Source organism: Microtus oregoni, unplaced genomic scaffold, assembly GCF_018167655.1.
Source record: "Microtus oregoni isolate MIOR12 unplaced genomic scaffold, Mior012 000042F_ref0000377, whole genome shotgun sequence".
Lineage (NCBI taxonomy): Eukaryota > Metazoa > Chordata > Mammalia > Rodentia > Cricetidae > Microtus > Microtus oregoni.
Genome location: NW_024543209.1, coordinates 13,550,819 through 13,565,084, shown reverse-complemented (window position 1 = coordinate 13,565,084; position 14,266 = coordinate 13,550,819). Strand labels below are relative to the sequence as shown.

At 40.7% G+C, this 14,266-nt stretch overlaps 1 protein-coding gene, 1 non-coding gene and 1 pseudogene across 2 annotated transcripts in view; all 3 read left to right on the top strand.

The window, feature by feature from the left end:
* Positions 1–3,105, top strand: part of LOC121434000 (serpin B9-like) — a 46,763-nt gene extending 43,658 nt beyond the window's left edge. The window contains exons 6-7 of the mRNA XM_041632721.1: positions 1,302–1,457; positions 2,701–3,105. Coding sequence (XP_041488655.1) covers positions 1,302–1,457; positions 2,701–3,105 — 561 coding nt within the window. The remainder of the gene's footprint in view (positions 1–1,301; positions 1,458–2,700) is intronic.
* Positions 3,106–4,156: 1,051 nt separating this feature from the next.
* On the top strand, positions 4,157–4,263 carry LOC121434185. Its single transcript, XR_005972400.1, has one exon. It is a non-coding gene; the product is annotated as a U6 spliceosomal RNA (small nuclear RNA).
* Positions 4,264–4,270: 7 nt separating this feature from the next.
* Positions 4,271–5,585, top strand: LOC121434074 (annotated as a pseudogene).
* Positions 5,586–14,266: the final 8,681 nt, after the last annotated feature.

Here is a 14,266-nt window from a genome sequence, read left to right as displayed (position 1 = left end):
TGTTAAACTGTTCATTCCCTTCTGTATTAGAAGTACTTTAAAGTCTTTTAAAACATGACTTCTTTTATTTGTACATTTAAGCCTTAATGTAGGTGGCCTTAAACAATTTTTTAATGTTTAAGGATGTTTTCTGAGAAGATGTATCTGTCTGCAGTATCATTTACACCACTATGGAAATATCCCAGTCTAATGTATGAAAACTTTTCTTTTAAGTACAATTGATTATGCCTCCTTAGATACAATGACTGACAATAGTAAATGGTGAAATCCTATTTCTGGTGTGATAGTAGCTGACTTTCTATTAGTGAAACAAACTATCTGAGATAATCAACTTAAAGTAGGAAATATTTAATGGCGCTCATGATCCCAGCAGTTTCAGTCTGGGTCAGTTGGTCCAATCACTTAGGGTTTAGGTGGTACAGTACAACATGCAGTGAAAATGCATGGTGGTGTTTGGTCACCGCACAGCAGTCAGGAAGCAAAAGAAAGAGGGGTGCATTGTCAAAATCCTCTTCAGGGGCAGCCCCTCTCCAAAACCTAACTCTTCTCTAATAGGCCCTATCTCCTAATGGTTTGTTCAGACCCCAGTAGTGGGAACCTGTGGACAATGGCTTTGAAACATGAGACTTGGTGGAACATTATAGGCCCAACTATGACTTTAAAATATTAATAATTGAATGACACATTTCTCCTGCTGGTAACGCATGATGTTTCCTAAGTAAATCTCTGCTAGGTTGCTGTTTTGTTAACTGGAGACAAACCAGAGCCATTTGAGAAGACTGACGCTACATGGAGAAACTGCCTCCATAAGATTGGCATTGAGACAAGTCTATGTGGCACATTTCTTAATAATTAGTGTGGATCCATCCCATTCTGGCTTGTGCCAACCCTGGGCAGGAGGTTGTGAGCTGTGTATGAAAGCTGGCTGAGAAATCCATGGGGAACAAGCCAATAAGCAGCACTCCTCCGTGGTTTCTGCCTCAGCTCCTGCTCAGAATTCCCTCAGGGAGGGAATGTGCCCTGAGAGTTGTAAGATGAAAGACCCCATTTCTACCCACGCTGTTTTGGTCAAGGCCTTTTACCACCGCGTAGAATCCTATCTACTACAGTTCCATATCTGCTTACAACAACTATTTTAATGAAAGCAGGAAGAGACTGGTAGACGTTAACTAAGTCACTGGATCAAGATGAGTGTTGTCATTTTGAGTGATGAGAACACTGCTGGCATTAACTTCAGCTCATTTGGAAACCTTTTGACCTCTCTCAATAATGTATTTTATGTCCTGGGTTCATCTGTTCAGAGTGAGAAAAGACCAGTGCAGATGATGCGTCAGGAAGACTCATTTAACCACGCCTACGTGAATGAAGTACAGGCACAGGTGCTGGTGATGCCCTATGAGGGCCTGGAGCTGAGCTTTGTGGTCCTGCTCCCGGATGATGGTGTGGACCTCAGCAAGGTGAGGCAGGAGAGGCTGTGTTATTCGACACTCTAAATGTCTTCTAGAAGAGTCCAGTGTCTGTTCTCATTAGACGATAATTAATTCTTTTCATCTTGGCAACTTCATGGAGAGTGGGTAGTTCTAACAGACTGAACTTCAAATTGTGTCCAAGCACAAGGTTTTAGTGTGTTCAAGACTCCTATTGTGGGTTGTGTGACTTTGCCATTTATTATAGCTTCATCACAAGAATATGATATGATGATCACTATCTGACCGGATGAAATGAGAGAAATTCAGGCAGCAAACTTAGCATACTGCTTGGAAAATAACACCCTTCTGTAAAGAGAACTTTATCATGATCCTTGTTATTATTTTATTTTAATATATTAGAACATAAAATATACAGAAAAAATATTGCACTTTAACCTAACAAAGTGGAAGAGGAGGAGCAACATCTGCAGATAGAAGAGTCAGGCAGATCATTATGAGACTTCTTGGGCTTCCTTGCAGCTGGATGCCCCACTATATGACAGCCAGACTCTGAATGGAGGGCAGTGCAGTGAAAGATCTAAGGGGTCTTTGTAATCAGAACAGATTCCCTGGCTCTTCTCATCCAGCTCCCTAACAGTGGCATGGCATATGTAGTGTTAGTTTTTCATCACTGATAAAATGCCTAACAAAAATAACATAGGAGGGGAAGGATTTATGTAGGCATACAGATTCAGAGAGCTCCTTTCAAATTACCTGTCCGCATCTTACAGTTCCATTGAGGCAGGTGCATTTGGCAGACATTACAGGCCTTTTAGTAATCAGGAAGCAGAAAAATAAGAAGGGACGAAGAACCAAGGACATCCTTCAAAGGTAACCTCCAGGAACTGCTTCCTTCATTCTTCTAGACCCCCCTGATGCCTCAAAAAAGGTACAAAGAGCTGCAGAGCAAGCATTTACTATGAGAGTCTTTTGAGAAATTTCACATTTAAGTCACACAACCCACAAAACACAATCTACCCTGGAATAGACCTCCCTTCCAGTGCGTTGAGGAGAAGATGGCCAGGTCTTCCTACCTCTCAGGCTGATGGCCTCCATACCCATCAGGGGAGCCACATACTAGCAGGACAGTGGGACACTCATGCTGTCTGGTCATGTGAAGAGACAGTGCCCCATGTGGGATAATGGCACAGTCAGTGAGCAGTAAGTGACTATGAAACTCTGGGTTAGACCTCAACTGTGAATCTGACAGTCTCTAAATCTGATTTGTCAGGTGGAAAACAATCTCACCTTTGAGAAGTTAACAGCCTGGACCAAACCAGACTATATGAAGACAATTTATATAAAGGTTTTCCTTCCAAAATTTAAATTGGAAGAGGATTATAAAATGGAGTCCGTGTTTCAGCACTTGAGAATGGTAGATGTCTTCCAAGGAAGCAAGGCTGATTCATCAGCAATGTCTCCAGAAAAAGACCTATGTCTGTCCAAGTTTGTTCACAAGAGTGTTGTGGAGGTCAATGAAGAAGGCACTGAAGCTGCAGCAGCCTCGGCCATCATTAGTTATGACTGTGGCCTTGAAACTGACTTAACATTCCGTGCAGACCGCCCCTTCCTGTTCTTCATCAGGCACAATGAAACCAATAGCCTCCTGTTCTGTGGCAGGTTCTCCTCTCCATAGGCACAATTACCATGTCAGGAACAGTTCTCAATTCAGCATCTTGAGAACTTCTGTAACGCTGTGAGGATGGGCATATGGCGGAACCATGTTCCACGGTGAGGGCACATTTCTCCTGGCACTCTGATCTTCAGATGTCCTCATTCATCTCCCCCTTTCCTGACCTCATCTATGGCCTTTGCCAGGTCTCAGGGCCACAGAGTGCTTTGGTTCCCTGTTATGTAAAACAACAAAAGAGGAAAACAATTCCACTAGGTAACCACAAAGTTGTCTATGGTGACCCTAATAAACACTACACACAGTGCACAGACAAATCATGCCAACTATATACACTGTGCTTTCCTGGCTCCTCAACTCCTGCCATCACTTGTCTTAATCTGTACACATCATAGTATACACTTCTGTGGATGATGACTGCTATTGCAGTTTTCCAAGTGATTGGTTCTTAATGCACACTTTAATATTACTTTTCTTTGCTGTCCACCAGTCACCAGGTGTGTGCCCACCACTGTGCTAGTCTTGGGGACAGATGCAGACAGTGTGGTCCTCCTCTAACAGCTGGACTTCACTACTTTTTCTCAAATTATCTATCTGCCATGACAGCTACCTTGAACTACTATATTTTCTCTTTGCTGAAATCATGAATCTTTAAACTATTGTTTTTCTCCACAAGCAACTGTAATAGTCAGATTCTGTGACAACCTTAATGACCATTTCAAAATAAATTTTGTTTTCTTACCAAACATGTATGCTGCTGAATAAATAAGAGCGTGAAGTCTGAGTTTGCATTTGCTTTAATTTAAAAATATCAACCATGGTTGAGGAGGCAGAGTCAGCAACTAGCTGATAGAATGTAATCATAGAGTCAGAGGGCATCTGGAAGACAGATGGAGAGTTGCACAGGTGGTAGGGAGGGACTTTGAGCATGGCAGCTTTTTGATTTGATGGAGCAGAAGAAAGCACCTTTTGGAGACACCAGCAAGGAGGAATTATCAGCAAGTTCTTCTTCAGTCTCTCTGCCTTAGCAGGTTCTCATCTAGCCCTCTCCTATATTGTGCTCACTTCGGCAGCACCGATACTAAAATTGGAATGATACAGAGAAGATTAGCATGCCCTCTGCACAAGAAAGACACGCAAATTCATGAAGCGTTCCATATTTTAACCTCTGGGGAAGCCATCACCCTCTGAACATGTGATTGATATCAAGCCAGAACCAGATGATCTCATTGATGAAGACCTCAATTTTGTACAGGAAAATCCCTTATCTCAAAAAAAAAAAAAAAAAAAAAAAAAACCCTACAGTGACACTTACATATGGTTCTCCTCGCCCTTCTACTGAAATTTATCGACCACCTGCAAGTAGCAATGCAGACAGTAGCACTCATATAAACAGGCTGCAAACAGTACTCACGCTGCCAAGCAGCTGGATTTACGGAGCAGCCAGGTGTACGAAGCAGGACGGTTGTGTGAACCGGAAGTGCTTAGCATCATAGACGTCACTTACAGCCCCTTCTTCCAGAAACAACTTGGATAAAATGAGTATTGAGGATGAACACTTTCGGAAGAGAAAGTTGTCTGTGGTAAGTTCAGTCGCAAAAGTAAAAAGATTCAGTCGTGATGGAGACGAGGAGGAGGAAGATGAGGATTATGGCTCCTGGATAGGAAGTTTGTCCAGCAGTTGTGTAGGTGCCGGCAAAGCCTAAGAGGAGACCTTCTCTTCCACCTTCTAAACAAGCCAACAAGAATATCATTTTGAAGGCCATCTCCGAAGCTCAAGTCCATAACAAATACAACTAATTCTTCTGCAGATCCACAGAAATAGACACTTTCAGTCGTTCCCAGAACTCGAACTGCTCAAGAAGAATTGCTAGCGGAAATGGTCCAGGGGCAAAGCAACGTCCCCAGAATAAGTCCCCCTGTTAAAGAGGAGGAAGCAAAAGGAGATGGGACAGAAAAAAATCAAGGCGCTCAGCAGAGGCAGTTATTATCCCGACTGCAGATTGACCCAGTAGTGGTATAGACAATGGAGATGAGCCCAGCTGAGATGACTGAACCGAGTGTGGCACAAAAACCAGAAAAGCTTCTGGAACGTTCCAAGTACTGGCCTGCTTGTAAGAATGGGGACGAGTGTGAATAGCATCATCGCATTTCACCTTGCAAAGCCTTTCCCGATTGTAAATTTGCTGAAAGATGTTGGTTTGTGCATCCAAACTGTAAATCTGATGCAAAGTGTACTAAGCCAGATTGTCCCTTCACTCACATCAATAGAAGAATTCCAGTACTGACTTCAAAACCAGTAGTTCCTTCACCAGCACCATCTTCTAATGAACAGCTCTGTCTGCCGTTACTTCCCAGCTTGTAAGAAAATAGAATGTCCCTTCTACCACCCAAAACACTGTAGGTTTAATACTCAGTGTGCAAGACCAGACTGCACGTTTTACCATCCCAACATTACTATACCAACAAGACATGCCTTGAAATAGATCGACCTCCAACTAGCGAACGATGCCATAGTCCTCCCTGGCAAGAAGATCATGGAGTTTGAAAGCTTCATCTTCTGATGAGAGATATTGTACAGAACTTGTAATGTCTTTGAAATTTCGAATATATTGCTTTCATAACATGAATGTTATTGCCTAACTGAAGTGTCTAATTTTTCAAGTTTGTAAGTTTATTAAGTGGTTTCAACATTTTTGGTTTGTTTATTTTGATGATGAAAAAGACAGTTTTGACTATGAAAGAGACAGTTTGAAGAAAAGCCCAATTCTGTTAAAACATTTATGGAATGTTTATACATTGCTGTTTAACATCATTTTTGGTAATGGTTCTGCAGCTTAGAGCTGTAGTGCTGTGGGAAGGCCATTGTCCTCACAGCTGAATCACTTTTCCCAAAGATGATGTAGCATTTTCTCGCTGGGTTACATATATTGCCTCATCTTTGAGGAAATGGGAGTGGCCACAATACTAAGGCAGGTTTGAACAACTACTTTAAATTTTGTTTTTAATGTCTGAATGAATTTGCTTTAAAAAGCATAATACATGACCCTTGTTTATGGCTAGAAACCAATTATGAGAGAGTACATCCCATATTCATCTTTTTGGGTCTGGGTTACCTCACTCAGGATAGTGTTTTCTATTTCCATCCATTTGCATGCAAAATTTGAGAAGTCATTGTTTTTTACCGCAGCGTAGTACTCTAATGTGTAGATATTCCACACTTTCTTCATCCATTCTTCCATTGAAGGGCATCTAGGTTGTTTCCAGGTTCTGGCTATTACAAATAATACTGCTATGAACATAGTTGAACAAATGCTCTTGTCATATGATCGGGCATCTCTTGGGTATATTCCCAGGAGTGGTATTGCTGGGTCCAGGGGGAGGTTGATCCCGAATTTCCTGAGAAACCGAAACACCGATTTCCAAAGTGGTTGCACAAGATTGCATTCCCACCAGCAATGGATGAGGGTACCCCTTCCTAGACAGCCTCTCCAGCAAAGGCTATCATTGGAGTTTTTTATTTTAGCCATTCTGACAGGTGTAAGATGATATCTCAAAGTTGTTTTGATTGGCATTTCCCTGATCGATAAGGAGGTTGAGCATGACCTTAAGTGTCTTTTGGCCATTTGAACTTCCTCTGCTGAGAATTCTCTGTTCAGTTCAGTGCCCCATTTTTTAATTGGGTTAATTAGCATTTTAAAGTCTAGTTTCCTGAGTTCTCTATATATTTTGGAGATCAGACCTTTGTCTACAATTGGTGATCCTAAAGAAGCTAAGTAAGAAGGTGAACCAAAGGAAAAACATATAGTTGTCCTCTTGGCTATGGGAAGTAGACAAAATTGCCGGGGAGAAAACTGAGATCTTGGGGGTGGGGTGGGATGGGGGTAAGGGGAGATGGAGAGAGAAAAGGGAGAAGGGGAGAATGGGAGGAACTTGGGGAAAAGGGAGGATTGGGATAAAGGAAGGTTGGATAGGGGAGCACGGAAGCACAATTCTTAGTTAAGGGAGCCACCTTAGGGTTGGCAAGAGACTTGAACCTAGAGTGGCTCCCAGGAGCCCAAGCAGAGGTCCCCAGTTAGTTCCTTGGGCAGATGAGGATAGGGAACCTGAAATGACCCTATCCTATAGCAATACTGACGAATATCTTGCATATCATCATAGAACCTTCATCTGGTGATGGATGGAGATAGAGACAGAGACCCACACTGGAGCACTGGACTGAGCTCCCAAGGTCCCAATGAGGAGCAGAAGGAGGGAGAACATGAGCAAAGAAGTCGGGACCACGAGGGGTGCACCCACCCACTGAGACAGTGGAGCTGATCTATTGGGAGCTCACCAAGGCCAGCTGGACTGTGACTGAAAAAGCATGGGATAAAACTGGACTCTCTGAGCATGGCGAACAATGAGGGCTGATGAGACACCAAGGACAATGGCACGGGGTTTTGAACCTACGTAATGTGCTGGCTTTGTGGGAGCCTAGCCAGTTTGATGTTCACCTTCCTAGAAATGGACGGAGTGGGGAGGACCTAGGACTTACCACAGGGCAGGGAACCCTGACTGCTCTTTGGACTGGAGAGGGAGGGGGAGAGGAGTAGGGGGAGGGGGAGAAGGGTGGGAGGAGGGGGAGAAGGGTGGGAGGAAGGGGAGGGAAATGGGAGGCTGGGAGGAGGAGGAAACTTGGTTTTTTTTCTCCTTTTCTCAATAAAAAAAAAGTTAAAAAAAAAAAGCATAATACAGACTCTTAGCTTAAGTGCTACTCTGATAGAGTGGACTGAGATCCCTTGTCTTCTGTGAAAGTAAGTAGTGACATGGTCATATAGGGTAAACATGGTTGGAATGACAAATGCAAAAACATATGAACAATTCCTTGAAATGCTTCCATTGACTATTAGCATATAATTTAAAAATAATTTTTGGGGACTACATTATCACAAAATGATACAAAAAATTTCACAGGTATATACAGAAAGTTTCAGAAAACAGACTGAACTCACAAGAGTATACATATACATATATATTCCCATATTCTGAAAAATATTGTCAGAAATAACTCCACAGAAAATATACTTAGTGACTCCTAAAGATCATTCTTGAAATGTAGGAGATTGAAGTGGTATATTTTAGATGACAGAACTATATATAATTACAGAAATCAAATGGGTAAATGTCATAAATAGGATGAAACTTGGCCACTGTATTATGAAGTTTTATGTGTGTGGATTTTGAAGCTGTTAAAGCGAAAAGTGTCAACTGTTTTAAATAACAGAACACTGATTTCAAAGACTTGATGTTTTTAAAAATTAAAGTATAAAAGGTGATTAGGAAAGGGGATAATAGAAGCTCAAACATTTTCAGGACCAAATTTAAACTGTTAAGATATGTAAAGGATGAAAGAAAGTCGTGCCTATAAAAAAAAAAAAGAATTCTCCTGTATTTGTTATAAGAAAGAAAACTGGTAAAAGGAGAATGGTGACAGATCTAAGAGCTGCCAACAAGGCAATTCAACCTATGGGCCTTCTACAATCTGGAATTCCTCTGCCTTTTCTATTACCAAAAAGATGACCTTTTATAGTTATTGATTTAAAAGAGTGTTTCTTCACTAAACTTTTACAAGAAAAGGACATAGAAAAATTTGCCTTCACAGTACTTACTTATAATATTTTTCAGCCCACTAGTAGATAACAGCGGACCATCCTCCCATGGGGAATGCTCAATAGCCCCACCCTATGCCAATACTTTATAAATCAGCCATTGGAAATAATACGTAAAAAAAAAAATCCCTAAATCTGTAATTTACCATTACATGGATGATATTTTGCTATCTGATTCAAACGTAGATATTTTAGAAAGAATGTTTGAAGAAGTAAAGAAAGTTTTGCCGAAATGGGAATTACAAAATCTCCTGAAAAAAATAGAAAGATGAGATTCTGTCAATTACCTAGGTTAAAATAGATTTACAGAAAATTAGAACACAAAAGGCACAAATTAGGAGAGACTGATTATGGACTCTTAATGACTTTCAAAGATTGTTAGGAGACATTTCCAACCCACAACCAGCTCTGAGGATAATACCTAATCTAATAGTTCATTTAAACAAAACCTTAGATGGTGACAAAGACTTAAATAGTCCCAGGGAATTAACAGCTGAAGCAAAAAGGAATTGATTGTCTTTGAAGAGAAATTATAGGAGGCACATGTGGATCAGGTGAACCCAAATCTTAATTGCATTCTAGTCATATTGCCTTCCAGAATTTCCCTTACATGAATATTAATACAAAGGGAAGATATTTTCTTATAATGGAACTTTTTACCACATAAACAAAGTAAAAAAATAAAAACTTATGTGGAAAATGTCTGTGAATTAATTATAAAAGGAAAATGAGAAACCCTGTCTCGAAAAAAAAAAAAACAAAAAAAAAAAGGAAATGGAGACTTCGTCAACTAGCAGGAATAGACTCAGCAGAGATTATAGTGCCTTTCACTACTGATGAAATAAAAAAAATTATGGGAAGACAAGGGACCTTGGCAAAGAGCTTGTGCTGGTTTTTTTTAGGCGAGATTAATAGCAATTATCCCAACAGTGACAAAATTAACTTTATAAAGAGAACGACTTGGGTCCTACCCCGTATTGTATGTGACACACCAATAACTGGAGCCTGTACATTCTACACTGATGCAAATAAATCAGGAAAGAAAGGCAGGTTACAAATTAGAAGATTTAGATAAGGTAGAACAAAGCTCTTATAATTCTGTCCAAAAGACAGAATTATATGCTATTCTCAAGGTACTAAGGAATTTCAAAGAACATCTCGAATAGTTACTGATTGACAATATGCAGAAAGAGTTGTCTTGCATATTGGAACTACTGAATTTATACCAGATGATACAAAATTGACTTCATTATTCATACAAGTTCAAGATATAATCAGAAAAAGGCTTTGTCCCATTAACATAACAGACAACCAATCCCATATGGGTCTGCCAGATCCTCTAGCACAAGGTAATGCAGAAATTGATTGATTATTGATTGGAAGTATGCTGAAGGCCTCAGAATTCCATAAGAAACATCATGTCAATAGCAAAGGTTTAAAGAAAGAGTTTTCTATTACATGACAACAAGCAAAGGAGATTATAAGGAGATGTCCCTCTTGTTCTTTCTATAACCAAACACCACTACCTACAGTGAGTAACCCAAAGTGTACCCAAAAAACTGAAATCTGGCAGACGGATGTGTTTCACTTTGCAGATTTTGGAAAATTACCATATGTACACCACACCATTGACACTTATTCAGGTTTTCATTGGGCAAATTCTTTGAGCTCAGAAAAGGTTGATTCAGTAATCACACATTTATTAGAAGTTATGGCCAGCATGGATATACCTGCACAAATATAGACAGATAATGGTCCAGCATATGTCTCTAAGAAAATTTTTGCTTATTATAATATAAAGGATATTACAAGTATACCAAACAATCCTACACATCAGGCAGTTATATAAAGATCAAATCAAATTATAAAGGATATGTTAAGCAAACAGAAAGGGATGAAAAATACTCCTAGAAATAGATTGCATAATGCTTTATTAACCTTGAATTTTCTTAATATTAATGAGAAAGGAACAGCAGAAGCAGAGAGACACTGGGTAATAGAAAAAACTTCTGAATTAAATCAACAGGTGTGTTTCAAGGATGTGTTGATCTCACATGGAAACCAGGAGATGTGCTATGTTGGGGAAGGGGTTTTGTTCTTGTTTCCACAGAAGAAGAAAAGCTATGGATACCATCAAAATTAATAAAGATTTGATTTGAAAAGGAGAAACGTGACAATCACACAGGTGGTAAGGAAACCTCATGAGAGTTGGGGCAGGGTTCTGTTCTTGTCTTTGCAGGAAAATACTCATCTTCAAAAAGTCAAAAGACCTGGAAATCTAGATGCCTAAAGAGGAAAAGATAATTTTCCAGATAGAACCCCCAAGCAAAGAGAATTATAACTTATAAAAACAGGTCATCTGGGGGTAAGAATCACTGAACATAAACTTAAATAATAGTCATGACTCACTTAAAAAATCAAAGCTGGCTTTGGAGTTGGACAATGGCTCTGTCCTTCTATAAATCCAAGCACACTGTATTTCTCTGGGAAGGGGAAATAGATGAGATCTCCTGGGCAAACTGGGGGTGGGAAGATGGGGGATGGAAACATGTGCGATCAGGTTGGAGTGATTGGGGAAGAGTGGAGAAGAGTAATGGAAGAGATTTCTTGATGGGGGCCCATTTGGGGGCTGGAGAGAAATCTGATGCCAGGGAGACTCTCGGGAATCCACAAAGATGATCCCAGTTATAACTTCCTTTTAATCGTGTCATTTCCTTAACCTGAGAAGAAGGTGAAGAAGGATTATTAAGATATGGAACAGAGTCAAGAGAGAACAAAACTGGGCTTGGTGTTTCACACCTTAAATTAATAAGATTGAGGATACCTTAGGGCTACAATCTATGTCAACATGATCTACAGATTTACCCCTGAGTTCAAAGTTTCTTTTTAATTCAGTTGGGTGGCTTCAATGTGAGAGGTAGAAGTGGTGGTCACCTCGCCCAGAAGAAAGGTGTTTGAAAAGCTCAGGTCTCAATGTTTCCAATGCCAGAGAAACTTCTGGAACAATAAGTAGGAACCCATAACTGGCTGCTTTTTGTTTCTCGCCAGCCACAGATGCCTCAGCAGAGGGGACTCTAGTAATCTCTGCATTTCCTTTTGAATGACATTAGGATGAAACTTAAACCCAACCCCCTTTCTGCTAATGAGGACAAGCTAGGGGGCCCTGCTGCTCCCTACTCCATGGGTGATTTACTGAAAAGAGCTTACCTGTTTAAACAAGGTGAGCACCTTTCTCTTCCGATGTTTCTTGCTTGTCACAATTCCCTTCTAAGACTGAACAAATATCCAGCACGTTTCCTCAGTCAACTTCACCAAATAAAGGTTTAGCCTGAGTGCTCCTCTTTGCTCTGCTTTTGCATTTAACTCAGTTCTCCATTATGTCCTGTCACAAGATTTGCAAAGTTGAGCAGTGTCTGTCTGAGAAATAAAAGAAATCTTACCCTAAAGAGTTGGATTTAAACCAGTAATGTAATCAGGTCTAAAGGGCTGAGAGTATAGCTCAGTGTAAGTGTTTATCTACCATACATAAGAACCAAGGTTCATCCACTTGCACTACACACACAGGGGGAAAAAAACAATATGTTTTTTTAAAAATTTGGCACAACTGCAAAAGGAATCATAGGGGGATTTATAAGGAACTGTAGAGGAAATGGAACATACGCTATGCTGTATCTGTGTTATGGTTTGAAATGTCCCCACAGCGGCTCACGGTCTCCCTCTAGTGGAGGATGAGAGTGGATTATACAGGCTTTCACCTAATCAACAGAATCAGTCTGTGATGTGTGTGATCTGATGGCATTTTTAGGAGGTTGTGGAAAATACAAAGAGGGCCTTGATTGGCAGATACTTGCTGTGGGGTATTCACCAGGGATGGTACCCCAGACATGGGTTTAAGCCAATAGAAAGTCTTTATTGGCTGGCTAATGACTGCACCGGGTGCACCCAGTGTAGCAGGGAGTCTTTTTCAGGATGAACTTTTAAGCTCAGAAACTATATCCTGGCGACTACAATGGGTGATCAGGATACCAGTGTAGGAAAGAGTCTTTATCAGGATGAGATTTTAAGCTCAGAAACCATATTCTGGATTGACATATTTCAGTTAACAAGAACAGTTAGCCAGAAGTAGACCTACAGAAGCTAAAAAGGAAGATTGGTACATTTTGAGACTTTCCCAGAACTATGGACTTTGATGGATCAGGCCTTTCCTTTAGTTTTGGCAGGTGGTACTATCTATGTGCTGAGTTTTACATCCTGAATGGCACTTCCATCATGGAGTCAGTTGTGCTAAGGTCTCAGGGCCTGCTAAGTTCTGGACCCTGTTACACATCTGTTTTATGGGCCAAGATGAGATGAATAGTCTTCCTCTGTCAGGCCCTTCTCCATGAAGTTCCTGCCTGCCATAAGCCAAAACAGTTATCTAGCACCTCTGAAACCAAGAACCAAAATAAATCTTTTTTCTTGAAACCATTTCTTTCAGGTGTTTCCTATAGAGACCAAAGGTCCCATACAGTCAAGGTCATCTTCGAATATCAAACTGGAAATGTCAGGAATATCAAACTAAAAATGTTGCCATTGCCTGAATAGTTTGCCCACCCCCCGCCTCTGCTTTCTTTCTATGATCCATGGGAACAGGTTGGTTCAGATCTGGGTGGCATTTTCCTAAGGACAGAAGTCAAAGGAATGCAAACAACATTTCAAAGGGCAACCAGGAAAATAATATATGGTAAAGAGGCTTAAAAAGGAAGCTACTGAGTAGGAGAGGCTAAACCAGTCAACCGGCCCTTGACAGAACATTAGGATGCAAGGATGTGCTGGCCTTGAAGCTGAGTGGTAGGGTGTGCATACTGTATGAAACCTGGGTTCTCTCCTCAGCACCGTCCAAAAAAAGCAAGAAGAAAGAACTGAAGAAGGCCACTTATTTTTCCATGGCATTAGCCATCCAGTGATAGTGGGTGGGTTAAATAGCAAACCAAGAGGGAGTCAGTTATGGGAAGAGATGCAGAGGCATTAAAGGCCCAAAAGCTTAGACATGAAGAACAAGAGTGAGATAGAAAATTAGAGTCAAAGGAGGCTAGAAGGATTGTGTTTCCAGAACACAACAGGGTTTAACATGTCATTCACTGTCTTAGTTTGAGTTATTATTGTTGTGGTGAAACACCATGACCGGAATTACTTGGGGAGAAATGTAGTACGATTAGTAAAAACGCAGAGGCAGATACTAGGATTCAACCTAAAGGTCAGAAAACCAAAACAGCCAGTCACTGGCTCTTACCTCTACCTCAGTCTGAAATGGCGATCCTGCCTCCAGGAATCTCAGAATGAAACTGTGTGTGAGAGCTGTCTCCTCCCATTTTATATTACTCTCTAGGGCTAAGATTAAAGGCATGCACCACCACCTGGTTTCTATGGCAAATTAATGTGGGATTAAAGGTGTGTGTCACCACTGCCTGGTCTGTAAGGCTGATCAACGGGGCTGTTTTACTCTTTGATCTTCAGGCAAGATTTATTTATTAAAA